General features: G+C 67.6%; 1 protein-coding gene across 1 annotated transcript in view; it reads right to left on the minus strand.

Annotated features, from left to right (window-relative positions):
* The window catches only part of NCOR2 (nuclear receptor corepressor 2), a 135,374-nt gene that overhangs the window by 36,305 nt on the left and 76,465 nt on the right, over positions 1–22,604 (minus strand). The window contains exons 14-18 of the mRNA XM_081113870.1: positions 21,773–21,871; positions 16,588–16,709; positions 13,946–14,118; positions 12,604–12,666; positions 3,539–3,681 (exon numbers count right to left, since the gene is read on the minus strand). Coding sequence (XP_080969996.1) covers positions 3,539–3,681; positions 12,604–12,666; positions 13,946–14,118; positions 16,588–16,709; positions 21,773–21,871 — 600 coding nt within the window. The remainder of the gene's footprint in view (positions 1–3,538; positions 3,682–12,603; positions 12,667–13,945; positions 14,119–16,587; positions 16,710–21,772; positions 21,872–22,604) is intronic.

The following is a 22,604-nucleotide window of genomic DNA, read 5'->3' on the forward strand; positions in this document are numbered from 1 at the left end:
GGAAGAGACAACAGAGAAAAACAAGACAAGGCCGGGCCTGGGTGGAGACAAACAGACAGGGAGAGAGACGGAAGTGGAGCCCCAGGGCCTGGACTCACAGATGGGAGAGCAGAGCGGGTAACCTTCGGCCAGGGGGGGAGGGCCGGCCTCGCAGCGGACAGCGTGCCAAGTGTTACATAACCTGGACGGCTCCGCCCGCCGCCGGAGCTGCTTCCTGCTGACGCTGCCACGGCCTCGAGGCCACCCCGCGGGCCTGTGCCAGGCAGGAGGGGGCACCGCCGACCCTCCGCTTCGCCCGCCCCTCCCTGCCCCGGCGGCCGAGGGGGTGCCGTGTTCCTGTGCTCCGGATTCCGGACGGACCGGGCCTGGCGGGGACTCACAGGGACCCATCTTCCTCCTGGGACTGGAGGGCGTGGGGGAGGGGCCGGAGGCAGAGGTCACCGAGTTCAGCAGCAGCATCATCACTATCATCATTGCATGAGGCCCATTTGCATACTCTGGTGACGGGGAACTCACTCCTGCCCCGGGGGTGGCCGCAGTCAGGACAAAGGCCCCGGGCCAAGCCAGCTTCCTCTGACGGGCCCTGCGTTTGCTCACCACATGCTCTCTCTGACCCTCCGTGGGAGCCGCCGAGTCAGCCAACCCCTGGCTCCACACGGCCCTCCTCCCCCAGTGAGCCCCCAGCCCCCCACCCTGGTCCCCGGCACTGCGGGCCCCAAGGACCCTCTGTGCAGCTCCGTGGGACACGGGGACACGGGGACATGGGGACAGGCCCGCCAGGGAAGCCAGGGGCTCACAGCCCCCCGCCCCCCATCCCCGGCTGCCGGCCTCATGACTCTCACCTGGGCCTGGAGCAATGGAGGCGCCCTCGGGGGGCTGAGGGCCATGCTGGCCTCTGGGTCCCCTCCTGTTCACGCAGCTCCTTAGCCTGGGCTGGGCTGCTGCCCCCACCAGCCTCCCCTCCCCTCGGGCACCAGCCAACGAGGGCAGAGCCTGGCAGAACCCTCCAGCCCAGAGCCCCGCCCTCCACCGCTCTGATAGGCTGATACTCTGAGTGAATGAATGAATGAACCCATCCATCATCCATCAACCAGACACCCAACCTAAGACTCAGTCGGCCCAGGAGCTGACAGCCGCCACGGCCACAGCCACGGCCACCAGCACGAGGGAGCCGACACCCAGCCTGCCACACGCCCACCCGTCACCAGGCAATCGCGGTCGCCACCGCCACCGCCACCGCCACCGCCGGGCTCGCCCCGTCACAGAGCGCTGGCGACCGGCCAGGCCCCTTCTAAGCGCCTGACACGCGTTCACTTAAACCAGGGGGTCCTCAAACTTTTTAAACAGGGGGCCAGTTCACTGTCCCTCAGACCGTTGGAGGGCCGGACTATAGTTTAAAAAAAAAACTATGAACAAATTCCTATGCTCACTGCACATATCTTATTTTGAAGTAAAAAAACAAAACGGGAACAAATACAATATTTGTGTTTGCATGTGGCCCGCGGGCCGGAGTTTGAGGACCCCTGACGCAGACCAGCCCCACCGGGGCCCTGAGCTGGGCTCCACCCCCGCCCATGTCAGGTGGGGACATCGAGGCACACGGCAAGGAAGAGGCCGCGTCCGGACTGAAACCCGGGTCTCGAGGCCCCGCGTCCCCGCATGCGTGACAGCACCTCCAACGAGCGCCCCGGGGAGAGGAGAGCCCGTGGCTCCGACGCAAGGACGCTGCTGCCCGCTCCCCGGGTGGCAGGGCCAGCGATGGAGCAGGGGCGGCATCGGCACTCAGGGCGCCCCGCCCCGGCGGGCACTCACCCCGAGTCCTGGGGACCAGGGCCTTCGCCCCCCACTCACAGAGGAGGGAACAGAGGCTCAGCAGGGTGAAGCCGCTGCCCAAAGTCACCCAGGGGCCCAGGCGTCAAGCTGGACTTGGCCTCGCTACCCCCCTCCCCCCCCAGCCCCAGCCGCACCACCCAGCTTCCCGGGGTCCCTGGTCCTTCGACCCACGCTGTCCAGTTCTGGGGTCTCCCAGGGGTACGGGGGCGGGGGGGTTGGGGAAACCTGGAAAGTGAGGCCTGGGGCCAGCAGGCCCATGGGGAGGAAGGACAAGCCTGTAACCCAACAGCCTGGCTGGGCAGGGCACGGGGAGGGGGAGGGCGAGGGGGGAGGGAGGAAGGTGGTCGGAGGGAATAGACGGCATCACTTTGTGCCTGGGTGATGCTCAGAATCCCCCCAAATCGGAGCCGGTGATGCTCGGAACCCCCCCAGCCCCTGCCCCTCCCCGGCCTCCACCCTCCACCCTCCTGCTGCCTGGGCTCGGCTCCTATCGGACCCACGGGGTTTCAGCAGGTGCTGGGGTTTGAGCAGGTGTCGGGGCAGGTGTGCATGGTGCCTTCCCCGCCCTGAGCTTCCCCCTGCCCCCTGGAAAGGCGTCCTGGGAAATCCGGGAAGACGCAGAGCTGTGGGCGCACGAGGCCCGAGGGGCACGGGACCCCCCTGAAGAGCAGGTGGGCGTGGTGGGGAACGGGGCGCAGGCAGGGGCCGGCCTCAGCCCTGACCACAGGGGCACGGACAGGGTCCCCCAGAACACTCAGGGCGGCCGGGACGTGGTGCCCTTAACTCCCGCACATGCTCAACCAGAGCTTCAAGGGCGAGACGCTCCCGCTGGCCCACCTCGTGCTGTGCAGCCTCCACAGCCCGCACACCCTCTCTGGGCCGGGGCGGAGCCACTCGACAGGCTTCGTGAACTTTAAACCACAACAGGGGGCCCATGGGGGTGCGCTGGGGGGGTAGAGGGCTGTGCGCCCCCCGATGCGGCCTGCTGGCCAAGAGCTGGGTTCAAACCCAGACCTGGCTGAGCCTCAGTTTCCCCGCATCGGAAGAGCTGGCTGCCTGGCATGGGAAGTATGGCCAAACTGGGGGGAAAGGGGAGATGGGGAGACAGATGGGAGGAGAGGGAGGGAGGGAGGGAGGGGAGGAGAGCGAGCGAGCAGGGCCGCCCGGAATGGCCTCTTCCAGGAACAGCTGTGGAGGAAGCGGCCTCTCCTCTCCTCTCCGGAGAGCATTTACGCTGAGAAGCGCGCCCGCCCCTTCTGCGCTCCTGGGGGGGGGGGGGAGGGAGGGAGGGAGGGCCTCGGCCTCCCCTCAGGATGGACCCAGAGGCCAGGACCGGGCGGCTGCTCCCCGACCTGCCCTTCCCTCCCCGGGGCGGCCCTGAGACTTCGAAGCCCAATGGGGAGAGGAAGACGGTCACGGGGGTTCGTCTACCCCAGGGGTCCCCACTCCACTGCGCTGACAGCCCCAATCCCAGTGAGTCCGCGGCCTCCAGGCCCCCAGCGTGTGTGAGACGAGACGGATGCTGGGGTGGAGGCGGGGGCCTGGCACCGCGGGCTCGCCTGCCTGTCCCGTCCCCGGAGAAAGGGGTGTCTACGGCCGGATGGACCCTGCGGCGTCCCAGGGGTGCCCCTGGGCAGGAATGGGAGAGGGCCCGGCGGCTGGGACCCCGGGGGGCGGGGGGCGGGGGGGAGGAGGGGGGGCTCACCATCTTCAGCTTGTGCTGCTGCAGGATCTCGTCCAGGTTCTGCCGCTTCTTGTAGTTGAAGTAGAAGTTCTTACACTGGCTCACCGTTTTGGATCCCACCATGCGGGCGATGGCCGACCAGTTCCGGCCGTGCTCCAGGAGGCCTGCGGAGGGCGGGGGGCGGTGAGGCTGCGCGGAGGGGCCCACGGAGCCCCAACCCCGGCCCTGGGCTCCCCTGGGCTGAGACCCCGGGGGAAGTGGTGGGGGCACCGGGGAGAGTGAGGGCAGAGGACCTGGCTCCACGTGCAGCACGGAGAGGCCTGGGGGGCAGGTGGGTGCTGGCCCGGGTTCCGGGGGCTGAGGGCTGAGGTCCGGGGCGCAGACCCCGCCCGGGCCCCCCTTGCCCGCCTCCCCACGCCGTGACCCGGCGCTGACACGCACTCGCAGCTGCAGACGGCCCCAGGGACAGGCTGTGCTCCGTCTGCACCGGGCGGCCGGGAGCGGAAGGAGCCTGTGAGCAGGGGTGGGGACGGGACAATGAAGTCCAGGTGGGGGTGAGCCGGGGCGAGGAGCCTCTGCACCCAGGTTCGCTGGGCCCCCCAGGGCTCAAAGGCCCCCTGGATGCGGACCACACGGGGCTGGTCCAGGGGCTGGGAGTGGACGTGTCCCCACATCACAGCCCCCCACCCCCGTGAGCTCACAGCCTCCTGGTGTGGGAGGGGCCCCCAGAAACGGGCAGACCTCACCCCAGACCTCCTGTGGCCAGAGGAAGTTTCCCCCACACTCTCGGGCCAGAGCCATACACCCCCCACTTCTACCCCAACGCCCTGAATGGGCTCAGGAGACACACAGCCCCCCCAGACAGCGCCCCGCGCCCTGGATCCAGGGGCAGTGCTCCGGAAGCCCGCCCTGGGTCTCAACCCGCTGCCCGCCAGGCTCCGGGCACACAGGGGCCAGTGCACACATGGCCGTGTCTCCGTGTACGCCCGTGTCTCCGGGCAGCAGCACGCCCCGCGCGGAGCAGGTGGGGCCGGCCCCTTCCCGTGGACGGCATGGCAGGAGGAGGGAGGCAGGAGGCGGACTCCGGGGGCTGTGACGGGGAGCAGGGGGGGTGGGGGGGCCGCATGAAGGCTGAGTCACGTTACTGGGAACGCACTCGCTGGCCCCTGGGCCCCAGAGCCACGCTCGTAACGCAAACGCGAGATTCGCACAGCGACGTCTGAGGCCGCGCTCCCTGAATCGAATTAAGCTGCAGGAGGGGGGGCTACGGCCGAAACCCTGCAGGGACGCGGGCCTGTGCTGGCATTCTGCCGTCTCCATCTCCCTTCCCTCCCCCCGTCCCGCTGCCCACCCAGCCATCACCCACGCACACGTGTGCTGGGGGCTTGCTACGTACGAGCCTCTAACGAAAATAAAACAGCGGCAGACGCAACGCAGAGAAGCCGGAGAAGCCGCTGCGTCCCACAGCCCAGGGACCTGCCGTTCGCAAAGCCCTTCAGATGCTAAGACTTGGTGCTGGGCATCCTTGCTGCGAGGCCACGGCCCGTCTCCCTGTCCCAGGACGGGGGCGGGGAAACCGAGGCTGGGGGGGGGGGGGAGACCAAGGCTGGGGGCAAAGGGGCCACAGCACCTCACAAGCGTGTGGGGCAGGCCCGGGGGTGGCCGGGTGGGCGTGGGGACCAAGGGTTCTGCTCCCCCACCTCTGGCCCCGGGGGTGGGGGGGGAGGGGGGCTGGACTGGACTGACAGGCCACCTGCTCCCCTGCGGAGGCCACGGGCCAGGTGGCTCAGGGCGCCCCGGGTTCCTCAAGGACGGGAGGGGGGGCGGGGGGGGGGCATGGGATCAAATGCAGGCCGGCCCCTGACCTTTCTCTGCGCAGCGCCCGCGGCAGCTGCCACTCGCACAGAACCCGGCGGGGAGGGCGCGGGACGCGTTTATTTATACTCCCAGCCCGGGCCCAGCGGGCGGGCAAACACGCCGGCCGGAACCCTGGCCTCTGGGCGGGTGTCTCCCGCCGGGGCCTCCTGGGGCGGGAGGGGGGGCAGCCAGCACCCGGAGGGCGGCCAGGCCCTGGGAAGGCTGCCGTTCCGGGCCTGGAGGTGGCTGGGAACCGGGCTGGGGTTGGGGATGGGGGCCCCCCTCGCCTTCCTGGGAGAAAGGAGCCGACCCAGAGCCCGAATGGAGCCCTGTGTGGCCGCGGCTGTCCTGCTGTGCTCAGGCCTCAGTTTCCCTAACTGTCCCTCTGGTTCCTGGTTTCTGAACCCCACTGAGGGTGCCAGGGACGGGGGGGGGCAGCCCCGGGGACCCCACCGCGCCCTGGAGACACCAGCCTGAGACCCCGACGAAGCCCCCGCCACCACAGCCCACCTGGACGAGACAACGCAGGCCCTGCCAACCAGGACCCCCGAGGCCCCCCACCCCAGGCCTCCTCTTCCCCAGAGAGCCCGGCCTGAGCCCCCAAGGCCCTCGGGGAGGGGGTTCCGCGCAGAAGGTGGAGGTGGGATCCCACAGGAGCAGAGCTGCTGAGTCCCTGGCTCTGGGCAGCCACAGCCCCGCCGGTCACCAGGGCTCGAAGCCCCCCAGCCCCTGCCCCCCCCCCAAGGGCCACTCACTCACATCCTCTCATCTGCGTCTCCCCCTCGGCCAAGTTTTCCGGAAACATAAGGCTCGGAGGGCGCTCCAGGGAGAGGAGCCGGAGCCGCGGGCTGGGAGGCGGGAGGCGGGAGGCTGGGCGGCCGCGGTGCCGGCTCTGGCGTCTGCTGGCGGCTCAGCTCAGCCTCACATCCTTCTCCCCTAACAGCGCCAGGAGGAGGGAGGGGGAGGAGGGGAGGGGTGGAGGGTGGAGGGAGGGAGGGGGAGGAGGGAGGAAGAGGGAAGGAGGAGGAGGGAGGGGGGAGGGAGGGGGAGGAAAGGGGGAAGGGAAGGGAAGGGAAGGGAAGGTGGGAGGCAGGTCCAAGCGGCCTCCTGGCCCCGGCTCAGCACTGCCACCCGTGACATGAGGCGGCACCCTCCCCCCCACCGCTGCGGGCAGCGAGGTGCCCTTCGCCACGAGGGCGGCCAGCGAGAAGTTGTCAGTGTGCTCGCGGCAGCCCGTGCCAGGCGTCACCGGGGCTCCGTGTCCACGGCTCGTCTGGGCACCAAGGTGCCCTACGCAGGCGCTCGGCCAGGGGCGCTGGCCTGGAGCCCCCGGGACCCCCGCTGCGCGTGCCAAGTGCACCGGCCGCGGGCTCCCGCTGCCCCGCTCCCCGGGCGGGCGCCTGGGCTGGCGGATCCTCCCGCCTGACCCAGCGAGACGCCTCGGGGCTGAATGTGACCTCCAGACGGAGGCTCGGCTCGCGGCAGCGGCGGGCGGGCGGGCGGGCGGGCGGGCGGGGAGCGGGAGCGTGGCAGGAGCCCAGGTTCAGAGGGGGCGGGCCCGCTTGGCACCGCTTCCCCTCCCTCTCTCCCCATCCGTGCGGTGGCGCGTCAGCAGCGGTAAGAACAGATGAGGGCTCAGGAAAACAGCTCCCCGCCCCGCAGGCGGGCGGGCGGGCGGGCGGGAGCAAGCAGCCTCTTCCGCCGGCACTGCCGAGGCCGTCCACCTGCGCTCTCCCCCCACCTCCCCCCACACAGCCGGGCCCCCCCTCTGCGGGGACTCGGGGGGCTGGGAGGGCGGAGGGGGCCGGGCTGGGGGGCAGAGCTGGTTCAGAGGCGGACACCATAGTGCCGAGACCCCCACCCACGTAGGGCGGGAGGGGAGCTGGGGGTCCCCGAAGGGCTCCCTTGCCTCTGTCCTGCCTCCCGAGACACCCCTACCAGCCGTGGCGGCTCCTCCTGGACCCCTGCCAGGGACGACGGCGGCTCCCGGGGGGTTGAAAGTTAACTGAGCTGAACTTTGGAGCGAGATCCAGGTCATGACCGAGTTTTCCAGCTCCAGGGTCACTGACCTGTGTGTCCCTGGAGCCGTCCGCCTGCCTCCCCGTCCTGCCGGCGGGAACCCCAGGGCCACGGGCCGCAGGTCTCCGCGCCCTGCTCCTGGCCTGGGCCCCCCGCCCGCACCCTGGGGGCACCGTGCCAGGGAGGGCAGCGGATCCCAGCCGTGTCGGGGATCTAGGACTTCCCTCCTCCGCAGGGAGCCCCAGGCGAGCCAGCGTTCGCGGATGCCAATCCAAGTGTGTCACTGCCCTGCCTCACATCTTCCGATGACGAGGACGACCCACCCGGAGCTCTGGAAGCTCTCGGAATCAAACCCGAAGGCCTCGGCATGGAGCCGGCCCCGCCCACCTGTCCAGCCAGCTGCCCACCCCTCTCCCGGTTCACTCCCTACGGCCACTGGGGGCCTTCACACCCAGCGCTGGGACGTGCCCCAGGACATTTGCACTGGTTCTCAGCCAGCGCGGCTTCCCACAGATCCGCCTCGGTTCTCCTCCTCAGCTCGGGGCTCGAGGGACGCCTCCTCCAAGAAGCCTTCCTGGACTACGCTCTTTTCACAGCTGCCCTCCCAGCCCCTGCACGGTCTCGGGGTTCGGTCACCTCCGGAGCAACCAGCGCCCCCTGAAATGAGTTCCTTTGCTCCGCAGCTCACGGCCGGCCCTGTCTGCGCCCACAGCTGCTAGGCTTGCAAGAGGCGCTGCTGGGCAAACACACGCACATAGCTCCGAACACTTCCGGCATCTGGGTCTGGGGGCCCCCTGGGTGCCCCACAGGTATCTCGGGGAACTCTCTGGGCTCCGGGAGAGAAGCTGCCCAGAGAGCGGGGCAGAAGGGCTGGTCCCCGCAGGCTCCCGGGCAGTCCCAGGGGAGGCAGGCGGCACACCCACACGGTGGGCGTCCAGCCCCCCGGCTCCCCGTCCCCTGCGGTCTCGATCCTCTGACCCCACTTCTACTTTCTAAGGAAAGGGTTTCGTTCCGAAGACTCGGGGGCAGGAACTAGGAAGTGAAATTGACGGAGACAGGAAGTGGAGCCGGGAGAGGTCTGAGTCACGGACGGACTGGGTGAAGGAGGTGAAGGAGCAGGCGGTGGCCGCAGGGGTGCGGGAGGGGTGTCCTGCGGCGGCGTGGCTCGTGGGGGGCCCTCGGCCCGGCGGACACCTGCTCTGCCGACACCGCAGGGGCAGCCTCGCATGCACTGTCCAGGGACCTGTGACAGACGTGCCAGGTACCCCCCCCCCCCGACGGGTCCCTGCCACAGGGACCGGGAACCCCACCCCACCATCCAGGCTCAGGTGAACTGGCCCGGGCACCCCTCTAGCACCCGTGGGCCCCACGTCGCCCCCCATTTGCACCCTGGGAAGGTCACAGCTCTTAGACCCCCGTCCACGGAACACCCCGCACACCACCCTGGCTGGGGTCTCGGCGATCAGGTCTGCGGGTCGCAGATTCGCTGCGAGGCGGCTCTTCCCCTCGACACGCACGGAAACGCGCTCGCGGAGGGAACAAACCACCCGCGTGCGGCCTGCGTGGCCTTGCCCGCCGCCCGCAGACGCCGCAGCGCGATGCCTTCCTCGCCCGGCGCTCCCGGCCGGCGGCCCCGCTCGCTGCACAGCCCGGGGCCTGGGTTTCCTCCTCAGCAAAGCAGGAGCTGTGCCGGCCGGTGTCTGCCTCGTGCACACAGGACACAGGTACAGGTGGCTGTCCACACACGTGCAGCACCACCTCCAGGGTCCCCCGGGCGATCAGACAGTCGTTTCCCTCTTTTTGTGAGATCCTCACCCGAGGATATGCTAGTGGTTTTTCCACCGATTTACAGAGAAAGCGGAAGGGACCCGGAGGAGGGGGAGAGGGAGACACACACATCGACGGGGCCGTGGATCGAGCCTGCAACCCAGGGAACGTGCCCGTGACCGGGAATCGCACCCGTGACCCTCCGGCTCTCGGGCTGACGCTCTAACCATTGAGCTCACTGCCCAGGGCAAGGTTAGAGAGTGCATGCAAAGTGCCCCCTTGTCTGTCTCCACCCAAAGGGGCAGCAGTCCCTGAGACACCACACGTCTGACAACCCTAAGGCCGCCCCAACACATCAGCCCTCCATGTGAGCCCTGGGGGGTGGGGGTGGGGCTGTGTCTGGGGGCTCCCACTCTGCTCCCCGAGGCTCATACTCTTCACTCGTGAAAATGAACTAACCAGCCAGGGTGCCCGACCAGGGCCCCGGAGCACGAAGCACCCACGGGCCTCCCTCACTCCCCATGGCGGGCGCGTCCTGCTGCCAGAGTTACGGGGACAGGGCTGGGGTGGGCCTGGGCTCTGGCTGGCCCCATGGGGTCTGTCTGGGGCCCCCAGAGCCTGGCAGCCTGGAGCGGGGCCAGCGCCGATTCCTGGCCTGGAACGGTGGGACCCAGGGCCCCCCAAGCCCTCCCTGCTGGCCCCCGGCCCACAGAGGAGGGGACGGGGGACGGGGAGCCGCCCGCACGGCTGGGTAAGGGCACTGCGCCAGGCCAGGCTGACCTTTCCCAGGGGGACAAGGGCCTGCCCTCCTGCCCTGGGTGGCGCGGGGCCCAAGGGCAGGCCGCCAGCTCCCTGGGCTGCCCGATTCCTGGGTGGCAGCTTCTGCACATGCTCAGTCCCCACTGGGTGAGCGCCTGGGGCAGGCAGCCCCGACTCCACACTCACAGGAGGACCGGTGCCCGCCTGCCCACCGGGAGCCCTGCCCCACTGCTCCCCATGCCCTCAGCGGGCAGCCAGCTCCATCCACCGCGGGAAGGCCAGGGTCCTCCCCAGGGCCCCCAGCCCTCGCCCATCTCCCCTCATTCTCTGGGTTTCCATGGCCTCCTCTCAGCCAGCCTGCAGCTCCCACCGTCGGGATGCCCTCCCCTCCTGGCCACCTCCGTCCAGCAGCCCGGCCCGGAGACTCACTCGTCCAGGCCTCACACCAGCCCCACTCCCACCCTGTAACCAGCATGTCTGGCCTCAAACCCCAGCTCCACCACCTAACAGCCGTGTGACCTGAGGCGGCTCACACAGCCTCTCTGGGCCTCTGGGACCCTCACCTGGAAAAGGGAACAAGAACGGCACCTGCTCCGTGAGGTTGGTGGGGACATAGAACTTGGAGCAGCTCCTGGGCGCCCACAGGTACGGAGACGGCCGGGGAGGGTGTCCTCCTTGGGGGAGCCCTGCCGGCTCAGGCTCACGCCTCGATGCTGGACTCCCAGCCTCCCGAGCTGAGGGAGAATGCATTTCCGTTGTCCTAACCCACCCAAGTGTGTGCTTAGTGATGGCAGCCCCAGCAAACAAATGCAGCGGGCGACATGCCCACTGTACAGATGAGAAGATTGAGGCGCAGGGAGGCGGACCGATCTGCCTGAGGTCATAGACCTAAAAGGCACAGAGGCTGAGGTCTGGGGGCAGGAACCCTGTGCAGCTCACCCTCCAAGGCCCGGCTCAGTGGTCCCCAGGCCCCGGGGACACTGGCTGCTCACCTCCCTGGGCTCCCGGGGAGGGACCAGGGCTGGCCCGGCTCCGGGCGGCCCTGCCCTGCAGAGGGGGAGGCCCTGCCGTGAGTGATGGGAAGGAGGACAGCGGATGCCGTCAGCCTCGGGCACAGCCGGCTCCTGGGGCCTTTCCCGGGTCTCTGAGGGCTGGGCGGGATGTTCTGAGCCTCCACCCGCTGCCGACCGTGGAGGAGTCGCTGGGGCAGCCAGCACCTGCCTCCCCGATGCCTCCCCCCTCCCTCCCGCCCCCGCCGCTGCCTGGAACACACGGCCATTAGCAGCCGCCCCGGCGGCAATCGCCCGGTCGCTGTCATTCACGGCGGACGAGCCCGCCGGCGCTCACTGCATTATTACAAATGTCACCGCGCGGGCCTGGCGGGACTCACGCTGCCGGCTCCGTGGGCAGGACCAGATGAGCTCACCGCCGCCGAGGGCCCAACCTTGAGCGGCCAGGGCTCACTCCCGTCTCGGAGTGAGTCATCCCGCCGTCCTCCCGGCCCCAGATCTGCCCTTCCCGAGGGAGAGAGAGGGCGGCCGCCAACTCCCAACCCCTCAAGGTAACGGGGAGGGAGGAGGCAGCGCTGGGGCTGCTGTGACAGCAGAGGCACAGCGGGAGTGAGAGGTGGGAGCACAAGGGGGGGGGGGCAGCCTGAACCTGCCTGTGGGGCCCTGACTGCCCCCTGGGGGGGTCCCAGGGCAACTTCACCACCGACAGCGAGACCCCAGGGTCACACGTGTGATTAAAACCCCACGTAGTCCACGCACCGGCTCACAGCAGCCTCATCGCAATCCCCCACCGTGGAAACGACCCACAGGTCCATCGGCCAACGCGTGCATCACAGAACGTGACCCATCCACGCGCGGAAGACGACGCAGCCACGGAAAGGAGCGAGGCGCCAGCACGCGGCCCCACGGGAGGAGCCAGACACGAAGGGCACGTATCGTACGGTTCCACGCAGGTGAGGCCCGGCGAGGTGGGCCCAGGGGACGGAGAGCAAGGCGGCAGGTGCATGCGGCCGGCGGGGGTGGGGGGTGACTGCTAATGGGGGTGCTTCTGGCGGGGCTGACGGCCGTGCTGGGCTGGCCAACGGGAACGCACGGACAGCCCCTGGAAGGCACGCTGCGGAGGGCACACACAGTCCATTTCGCGTGCACTTGGTCACAGTTACAGGGGAAAGGAGAAATCACACAACTTCAACAAAGCCTCTTGCGCACTCCACGGCGAGATCCACGTAAAAACCACCTAGTGGACACACAGGCCCGAGAAAACTGACAACATGGCCCTCGGGGGGCTGACAGCTCTGAGCCCCGCCGGCCTGCGCAAGCCCCCCCGCCCCCCGGCCGCCAGGGGCCTTCTCCAGCCGCTGCACGGAGGTCTGAACCTGCGAGAGGAGGCAGGGGGCTCTTCGGGGTGACGCTCTCATCCCCATTGTGCAGATGAGAAGAGTGAGGCCCAGGGAGGTGGCCTCGCCTGCGGGGGGAGCTGGAGGGAGGAGCCCGAGAGAGCGGCGCCAAGGGGACATGGCCAACCTGAGAACACCCCGAAACAGAGCCTGTCCCCCGGCCCCCCCACCGGCTGCACCGCAGCCCCCGTCACGGCCCAGCGAGTCAACGCCCTCCCGCCACGTGACCTTCAGGACCGGGTGCCGAGGGAGGGCGGCCAGGCCCCGACGCCCTCACCTTTCTTGGCGGTTTCCATCTCCTCCTCGGTCCAGCGGGAGCTCTCGTTCATCTCCATGGAGGCTGCAAGGAGGACACGCACGTTGGCCGCGGCCGCCCAGGGCGTCTCCTCGGCCGCGGGCTGCACGGGCACCACGCTGAGCGGCTCTCGCACCCGGGCCAGCCTCCACGCAGCCTGCTGGGGTGCAGGGTGTGCCATCGCCCCATTTTACAGGCGGGAAACGGAGGCAGGGCGGGGCCTGGACAGGGAGGTCTGAGCCTGGGCGGGCGAGCTGGAACAGCTCCCTGCATTTCCCACCCCGGCATCTGGGCCCCCCATCGGCCCAGGCTCCAGGGGGCCGTGCGTGCTCTGCGCTGCCACCGAGGGCGGCCGCCCGAACCTCAAGGCTGGGTTCGAATCCTGACCAACTCCTTGACTCTACAGAAGCAGCCCTGCTTCTCTACGCCTCAAACAGCCCCTCTGTGCAGGTACACAGGCCACCCCGGGAAGCCGGGGCAGGTGCCTGAAGCAGACCCTGGGCCTGGAGGCGGAGATCCCGGTGACAAAACATCACCTCAACCCCCACCCTGGGAAGGCATCTTGGTGACCGGGGCCTGGGGTTCCCACAGAGGCAGGGAGGGTGGGCCCCAAAGAGTCAAAAAAGTACAGAGGACAGATGCTCATGGGCTGCCCCCTTGTGGCTGATCTTGGGAACTGCTACTCAGCCCTTTCGCCATCGCAGTGACCCTATGAGGAATCCAGGCGCCTACGGCAGTGATGGCAAACCTATGACACGCGTGTCAGAGGCGACACGTGAACTCATTTTTTTGGTTGATTTTTCTTTGTTAAATGGCATTGAAATATATGAAGCAAATATCAAAAATAGAAGTCTTTGTTGTACTGTGGCTGCAAAGATCAAAACATTTCTCTATGTGACACGGCACCAGAGGTAAGTTAGGGTTTTTCAAAATGCGGACACGCCGAGCTCAAAAGGTTCGCCATCACTGGCCTACGGGGTTGGGGGAGGTTGGGGGCGGTCAGCACGAGGGTCCTTCTAAAAAGGGGTGGTGGCTACTCCGCTCCAACAGCTGCTCCTGGCAGAAACACAGGCCAAGCGCAGCCAGACCCGACGTCACAGCGAATCCCTAAGGGCTGGTCTGGAGTTTTATGGGAACCCTCTCTGCTCTGGGGTCCTCATGGCTGGAGGCCACGGAGCCCCTTCCACGCCACGGAGACTGCCGCAGGCCCTCCCCACGGGTGCCAGCAACCGCTGTGCACAGAGGGGTTCAGGAAGTCGCCCCGGGTCGCACAGCAGGCCCAGTGAACGCCGGGACGGTGGCCCTGCCCGGGCCCGAGACTCACCCAGCTCGGCGCTCTGCTGCGGGGGGACGGCCTCCTCGCTGTTGGCCTCGCTGGCCATGGAGCGGGTGATGCGGCCCTTGCGCCTCCCCTGGCTGTTGGCGGTTTTGCGGCCTTTGGAGGCCACGGCCTCCTTCTCATCGTTGTCCTCCCCAGAGGTGTCGTCCGTCTTCTCCCTGAGGGTCAGGGGGGGACGGAGGGAGGGTGTCGCCGGGCGGCCGTGGCCACGAGACCTGCACCTGCGGGCGGGCAGCCACCCGCCAGGCCGCCTCTCCCGCCGCCGAGGGAGCTTGGCGGGCAGCCGTGGGCAGCGGCTCTGCGTTTATCAGAAGGGCGGGGTGAGCCGGCCGCTCTCGGCCGCTTTGCTCTCTGCTGTTTGACTGGGCAGCCTTTTCATTCACTCGACGGGAGTGGGGGCTGCGTGCTCCCTGCAAGGCCATGTCCTACACCAGAGGGGGCTGCTCCCCCCCGGCCTGGGGTACAGCCACGCCACCCGCACGGGGAGGCGCGCCCCGCTCTGTGAGAGCCCAGGCTCCCAAGGGCCTTACGCAGGCGAGCCGGGTGTGGGGGGCGCGTGTGACCTCAACGCCCTATCGTCTCAGGCGGTTTCCTCTGGGGCCCTGAGGTTTACCCCCTCGGCCTCCCATCCGCCCTCGGGAAGGCCCTCGCTGGAAGCCCGGGAGACGGGACCGGCCAGATGCTCGCGGCAACCACAGGCCTGAGCCCATTCCAGGCACCTGGCGCCCGGCCGTGCCGTTCTCTCTCCACCCCGTCTCCCCGCGGACTCTCCCGCCGGCTCCGCTCCCTCCGCCCCTGCAGCACGTGCGGGAGGGAGGCTGGGGGCTCCGGGAGGCTGGGGGGCTCCGGGCGAGGCTGTGCCTTGATCCGCACGGGCTCACACCGACAGCAATGACACTAAAGGCGAGGGCTGCGGCTGCCTGCACACCGAGCCCCTCCCCAGCTCCTCTGATCCCCGTGCCCCTCCCCGAGTCTCCGTCTCCAGAGACAGATGCACAAGAGGAGAGGAGGGGAGGAGGGGGCAGAGTTCCAAAGTCACTGCCTGGATGTATTCGCTCAGAGAGGAGTGCAAATGAGCTATCAGTCAGCAGGTCTCCGGAGAGTTGGAGAAAGAAAGGGCAGGCAGAGGGGGAGGCGGAGGGAGAGGAGCAGGAGAAGCAGCAAGAGGAGGAGCAGAAGGAGGAGGAGGAGAAGCAGCAAGAGGAGCAGGAGGAGCAGGAGGAGGATAAGAAGCAGGAGGAGGAGCAGCAGGAGGAGGAGAAGCAGGAGGAGGAGGAGAAGCAGGAGGAGGAGCAGCAGGAGGAGGAGAAGCAGGAGGAGGAGGAGAAGCAGGAGGAGGAGAAGCAGGAGGAGGAGAAGCAGGAGGAGGAGGAGAAGCAGGAGGAGGAGCAGCAGGAGGAGGAGAAGCAGGAGGAGGAGGAGAAGCAGGAGGAGGAGAAGCAGGAGGAGGAGAAGCAGGAGGAGGAGGAGGAGAAGCAGGAGGAGGAGGAGGAGGAGAAGCAGGAGGAGGAGGAGAAGCAGGAGGAGGAGAAGCAGGAGGAGGAGAAGCAGGAGGAGGAGGAGGAGAAGCAGGAGGAGGAGGAGGAGGAGAAGCAGGAGGAGGAGGAGGAGCAGGAGGAGGAGGAGGAGCAGGAGGAGGAGGAGAAGCAGGAGGAGGAGGAGGAGCAGGAGGAACAGTAGAAGCAGGAGGAGGAGGAGAAGCAGGAGGAGGAGGAGCAGGAGGAGGAGGAGAAGCAGGAGGAGGAGGAGCAGGAGGAGGAGGAGAAGCAGGAGGAGGAGGAGGAGAAGCAGGAGGAGGAGGAGGAGCAGCAGGAGGAGGAGGAGCAGCAGGAGGAGGAGCAGGAGGAGGAGGAGGAGCAGGAGGAGAAAAAGCAGGAGGAGGAGCAGGAGGAGGAGGAGAAGCAGGAGGAGGAGGAGAAGCAGGAGGAGAAGCAGGAGGAGAAGCAGGAGGAGGAGAAGCAGGAGGAGGAGCAGGAGGAGGAGAAGCAGGAGGAGGAGCAGGAGGAGGAGAAGCAGGAGAAGCAGGAGGAGGAGAAGCAGGAGGAGGAGCAGGAGGAGGAGCAGGAGGAGGAGAAGCAGGAGGAGGAGAAGCAGGAGGAGGAGAAGCAGCAAGAGGAGGAGGAGCAGCAAGAGGAGGAGGAGCAGGAGGAGCAGCAAGAGGAAGAGGAGAAGCAGCAAGAGGAGGAGCAGGAGGAGGAGAAGCAGGAGGAGAAGCAGGAGGAGAAGCAGGAGGAGGAGCAGGAGGAGGAGGAGGAGGAGGAGGAGGAGGAGAAGCAGGAGGAGAAGCAGGAGGAGAAGCAGGAGGAGGAGCAGCAGGAGGAGGAGGAAGAGGAGCAGGAGGAGGAGGAGGAGCAGCAGGAGGAGGAGGAGGAGAAGCAGGAGGAGGAGGAGCAGCAGGAGGAGGAGAAGCAGGAGGAGGAGGAGGAGCAGGAGGAGGGAGGAGAGGAGCAGCATCCGCAGTGGGGCTGCGAGGACAGAGCAGAAAATGCCTCCCTTCTTGGCAGGCCCTGGGTAGACACCAAACCACACAACATCCTCACACACCTGCCCAGGGTCACTGGCCCTGGGTCACCCGCGGGCCCCAGACCTGGGCTGAGCACAGACCCTGCTCCCGGTGGCGGCCTTACTTGGTCAGCTCTTCCTTGTCGTTCTCGACGTCCGGCCGCTCCTCCTCCTTCTCGGCCTCCTTCTCCTTCTCCTCCTTCTCCTCCTGGCTGCCCCGGGGCATCTGCTGCTGCTGCTGCTGCTGCTGCTGGGGGGGGGGGGGGGGGGAGGGGCGACACAGAAAGGGGAGGACAGTGAGGCAGGTGAGTGCACCTGGGTGGGGCAGGCAGGGAGGCGGAGGGGGCATCGTGAAGTCCAGTGGGAGCCCTGGCCGGTGTGGGTCAGTGGACAGAGCGTCGGCCTGCAGATCGAGGGGTCCCGGGTTCGATTCCAGTCAAGGCCACGTACTTGGGTGCAGGCTCCTCCCCAGCCCGGGCCCGGGTTGGGGCTCATGCAGGAGGCAACCCATCGATGTGTTTCTCCCACATCCATGTTCCTCTGTGTCTCCCTCTCTCTTCCACTCTCCCTAAAAACCAAAGGGAAAATATGCTCAAGTGAGGATTAACCAAAAAAAGAAAAAAGAAAGAAAGGAAGCCCGCTAGGGGAGGCTGCAGGTACTGGGCCCCAAAGGACACAGCCCAGCCCAGAGGCGCCGGGAGGCGGGGGCACGGGGAGGGGTGGGGGGTGCAGAAAGGGCCGGTGTCAGGTGACCCCTGGCCCCTCCCTCCCTCGGTGGCTTTGTGACCTAGGACGAGAGCAGGGGTACTCCGCACGTCTCATCTCCCCGCCAGCCAGCCCGGAGGCGGGATGTGAGGAGCAGACAGACAGGAGTGGCGTCTGCCACAGGCCTTCCCGTGGAGCAGAACCCGTGAACGCCAGCAGGAGGCGCCCTATTGCGCTCCAGGCAGGAGCAGAGCGAGCGTGGGAACGGGGGACACACCCCTGAGCCCCAGCCCTGCAGGCCACCTCTCTGAGCCTCAGTCTCCACGCTCCGGCCATGGAGGTGGCTGCGGCCAGGCCCAGGCCCGCTCTGCAGCCTCGGGGCCCTGGGAGACCAAAGACGCTCTCGGCAAAACCAGCCTCCACGTGGCCCCTTTCTCTCATCTCCCCCCAGGCAGGCCGGCAGGTGAGCTGCCCCGGCCAGCCCGCCCCGAGGCACTGGGCCTCCCAGGACAGGAGAGGACGGGGGGGGGGGGGGGGGGGGGGCGGCTCCTTCCCGTCCTGCCTGAATTTCTTTTTCCTTTCCTTATTTTATGGCTCAGGGCACCTGGGACCCGGGCACAGGGCGAGGCTCTCCGATCCGAGGCTGCGGGGGTTTCCACCTGGAACCTCCTGGCCAGGGCTGCCCCGTCCCCACGGACCCCTCTTCCCTGGAAGAGGACGGGAAAGGGCCAGGCGGAAGGGCAGCCTCTCCCCCCAACACGTCACTGCTGACCCGACTGTAGCCGAGCCCCTGAACTAGCCCGCTCCCGGCACCACCGAACCCCTCTGGCTGCTGAGGGACCTTCAACCGCTCGGGAGCCGCAGAGGAAGCCAGCCAGGGCCCAGCCGGGGGAGCAGGCACGTCCACGTCCGCAAGAGGAGGCAGAGGGCGGGGTGGGAGTCCGGGGCCAGGAGGACCCGGGAGGGGGAGGGGGACCCGGGAGGGGGAGGGGCGTGGCTGGCTGAGGGGGATGCCCTGGCCACGGGCCGCCCGCGTGGTTGCGTCTCTACCTGTCACACCTGCCGGCCGGGCACACCTTGGGGCCCCGGGCAGGCAGGGCCTTTCCGACCACAGGGCGAGCTTGGCGCCTCCGAGACGGCGAGTGCCAGGAACCCCCGAGCGACTACAGCTTCGCTTGAAAGCGTCTCCTGCTGTCCCTCCCAGCGGCCACCCCCACCCCCTGGAGCCCCATCACCGTACTCAGGGCCCAGGCCCCTGGGGTCTTATCCTGCAGCCACTGCCTGCACCCGCGGCCGGCACAGGCGGCTCCGACCGAGGCCTTGTGGCAGCTGCCCGGCCTCCTGGCCTCCCGGCCTCCTTGGCCCCCAGCCCTGCCTGGACTCTGCCTGGCCCGTCTCAGCCGAATGACCCCTCCTCCGGGAAGCCTGCGGGGTCAGCTCCCTGAGAGCTCGCCTCCCTCGCAGCCGCCTCCGGCTCCAGCAGAAACAAGCATCGCGTTTACTGGCCGCGGCCACTCCCACGCGGGTCAGCTCGGGGCCTCCTTGCTCCGTGGCGTCACCTGGAACGGTGACACTGCAAAGGCCGACATCCCGGACTCCAACGCAGCCCCACACGACGCGCCCTCCTGGCAGCCCAGCCGCGATGCCCGGATGCGAGGCCGCCAGCCTCTCGCCCCTGGGGGCCTGAGGGATCCCCCCTCGGGTCTTCTGGGCGGGGCTCACGGGGTCCCTGTCCCTCTCTCCCTTGGATGCGGTCGCCCCGCCCCCGTCAAGGCCCACGAGGAAGCGGGACCCCCATCAGCGGCCTCCCCAAGAACAGCATCCCCTGGGATGCATCTGGGCCCCCCACCCCCCAGGCTTGTTCCCACTTAGCACACAACTGGGCGGGGAGCTGGGAACATCTGCTCACTCCAGCCCCGAGCCCAGCCGCCTGCCCCCCGCAGAGCGGAAGCCGGGCCTCCTGCAGCTGGTCGGCCAGGGAAGCGGGGGACCGGCCCCCACTGGACACCCATTCCTGCCCGGGAGGTCGTTTTGGGGAGAGACGCAAGAAGATCAGCTCACCAGGGAGAGGACAGCCCGACCTGGAGGACACATGCCCCCCCCAGACAGACTTTACCTGGTGAGCCATGGAGGCGGAGGGGCAGGGCAGCCAGGCCCTGGGCACCAGCGCCAACCGGCTGCACGTGACTCCTCCTCCCTCCCCAGGGGACCGGGGCCGCCCTGCCCTGGAACACCGCCCCGGTCACACTGTCCCACTCGCATGCTGGCTGCCTGTGGGGGCCCCAGCAGCGGAACAAGGTCGCCCATCCCTCAGTGGGGCCCTGGAGAGGAGGCTGGGGGGGGGGCGGGATGGGGAGAGGAGGAAAGATGAAGGAGAGAGACCAGGGAGGAGGGAGGGGTGTGCGTGTGTGTGTGTGTGTGTGTGTGTGTGTGTGTGTACGTGCACGAGCGAGCATTAGGGACAGAGAGACGGAAACAGGAAACAGAAAAGGAGAGATCACCCCAGGAACCAGCAGGAGACTTGGGGTGAGGGGCCTGTGGTCCCCCAGCAGCGAGGAGGCTGCAGGGGCGCCAGGAAGAGCGAGCGCAGCCGAGGAGCTGGCTGGACTGGAGGGAGGAAGCCGCCCCTCCCTGGCTTCCCCACGGGCCCGGGAGGGGCAGCCGGGCCGGGCGCCCGGGAGGGAGGTTTCCTGACCCTGCGGCCCGCTCCGCTAGTCTCTGACCACAGGCCACGGAGCCACGGGGAGACCCCACTGGCCTCCTCTCCAGCAGCCCCCCTCTTCCCTCCACGTCCAATCTGACAAGCCCAGCGACAGCTCACCCTTGGGGACACGCTCCCTCCGCAGCACGGCGCCCCCATGGCCAGGCGGCCGGCGGGCAGTCCCTACCGCCGCGGGGACAGGCCCTGCTGCCCGGCCGGCCTCAGCCTCGCCCGGGCTCCCCGACGGTTTGCAGAGTCAGGCCGGCTCCTGACCATGGCGTCGCTGGGCTGGGCCTCGACACGGGCTGAGATAACTCGACCCCCTCGTCCATGAATCACGGCTATAAACCGCTGGGCCGCCACCCAGGGCTCGGGGCTGGCCCAGCCTCAGCCGCTGACTCAGCTCAGGGAGGATGCTCGGACCACGCACGGACGGCCCAGACCTCCGGGGCCCCGGCCATCGGGGCTGACTCTCGGGGTGCAGGGCCGAGAGATAGGGGCTCGGCCCAAGGACCCCCGGAGAGTAGTGCCAGCCTGAACCCCTCCTACCACGGCCCTCACGCTCCCCAAACCCGCCTCCTCCTGCCGGAGGCTCCCAGGATGGCCAAGGGCTGATTCTCTGCGGAACAACTCTGTCCCCGTCCCTCTCTCCCAACCGCCCGCATCTGTGACCCCCACATCCGTGACCCTGCTTCCAGTGGGTGCCAATGACCCCGTCACCTTTACCATTAGCGACTGAATTTTTTTTTTTTTTAACGATTCAGGTTTTTTGAACTTAACGCTTCCTTTTTATTTACTTATTTATTTTAAATAATTTTTTATTGATTTCAGAGAGGAAGCGAGAGGGAGAGAGAGATAGAAACATCCATGATGAGAGAGAATCACGGACCAGCTGCCTCCTGCACGGCCCCCGCTGGGGATCAAGCCTGCAACCCAGGCCTGTGCCCTGACCGGGAATCGAACCCGGGACCCTTCAGTCTGCAGGCCGGCGCTCTATCCACTGAGGCACACTGGCTAGGGCTTGACTGACTATTGTTTTAAACCAACTCCTTCTGAGGTCGGCAGACTCCTCCTGGGAAGAACCAGCTGGTACGTTTTCCAGGCTTTGCGGCTTCCCTCAGGACTGCGCCACATGGGCTGTTGCCACGGCAATATGCAAATGAGTGGGCGTGGCCACGTGCCAATAAAACTTGATTCACAGAAGCAGGTGGCGGGCCAGGCTGCCAGGCGCGGCTCTAACTTAAATAACCCTTCACTCTCAGCCTGAGCAGCGACGTCGGAAAAGTCACAGGACGCAGTGCTGGCTATTCCTTCTTTCAAATGCGCATTAAAATAGACACGCGAGGCCGTGACCATGTTTCTAACATGGTGTGTTCGCGGGGCCGGCCCACACCAGCCCGGGAGCCCAGCTCAGCTCTCAGAACGTAGCCTGTTTTTGTTTGTTTCCATTGATTTTTAGGGAGAGAGGAAGGGAGGAGGAGGGACAGAGCGAAACATCTGAGAGAGACACATGGATCGCCTGCCTCTAGCGTGGCTCCAGCCAGGGCCAGGGAGCCAGCCTGCAACTGAGCTACGTGCCCGTGACCAGAATCGAACCCTGGACCCTTCGGTCTGCGGGCCGGTGCTCTATCCACGGAGCCAAACCAAACCAGCCGGGGAGGAGAATGGAGTAGCCTTTGAACCCCAGGGGCCCTGGTCCCCCAGCTGAGTTCTAGAATCTTCCAGACTGAGAACCGAATGGCCACCTCTCCCAGCTCTGCTCCTTGCCGCAGGGGAAGGCCAGACGCCCCCGGAGAGGGTGTCCCAGTCACCGGAGAGGGGGACCCGACGGGACGGAAGGGAGCCTGCGGCCGCCGAGCATGCTGGGAACGGTCCGGAGGCCCACCGCCCACCCGGCCGCTCACCTGGCTCTTCCCGCGGCGCCGGTAGCTCCGCCTCACCAGGCTCTTGTAGTTCTCGTTCTTCTTGGTCAGGTAGTAGTAGAGGACGCACTCCGCCACGGTCTGCGGGCGGAGAGAGAGAAGGCGCTGAGGGGTGCCCAGCGTGGGCGGGCTGAGCAGGCGGCCGGGAGCCGCGGGACTGGGTTCGGATCCTGCTTCGTCCAGGCCCTGGCTGCGTGGCCGTGGCCGGGCTACCCGCCCTGTGTCAGTTTCCTCGCCTGTAAAATGGGGATGCTAATGACACACCCTTCCACGCTGTCATGAAGATCAAGTAGGTGGGTGAGTGCCGGGACAGCGTCCGCACACAGGCCACAGGCCGAGGTGTCATCTGTTCTAAACGTGGTCACCACTGTCGGTGACAGTGCCCGCAAGGCTGCCCTCCCGGCCCAGGACAGGCTGCCAGCATCCCGGTGGGCAGATTCAGGCCCTCGTCCCCCGCCTCCCCGGGGTCTGCCTGGGGTCTCCCTTCTCTCACCCCAGCCTCCTTTTCCCTAAGATTTGGGCCTAAACAACCTCTTCCAAGCTTCGCGCGTCCAGACTGACTCCCGCTCCCGCGCGACTCACATCTCCTGGAGTGTTTACGTCTGCCCCCTGCCTTGTCTTCCCACGGGGGCCTGGATCCGAGCCACCCCTCCCCCCCGCTCCCTGCCCAAAGGGGCCCCGTTGGAGGACGTCCTGGGAAACAGCAGAGGGCCCTGGCCGGGTGGCTCAGTGGGTCAGCGTGTCGTCCCGATATACCAAGGTTGCGGGTTCTACCCCAGGTCAGGGCACAGGGGAATCAACCAGTGAGTGCATC

The sequence above is a fragment of the Myotis nattereri genome, assembly GCF_964212035.1.
Source record: "Myotis nattereri genome assembly, chromosome: 19".
Taxonomy (NCBI): domain Eukaryota; kingdom Metazoa; phylum Chordata; class Mammalia; order Chiroptera; family Vespertilionidae; genus Myotis; species Myotis nattereri.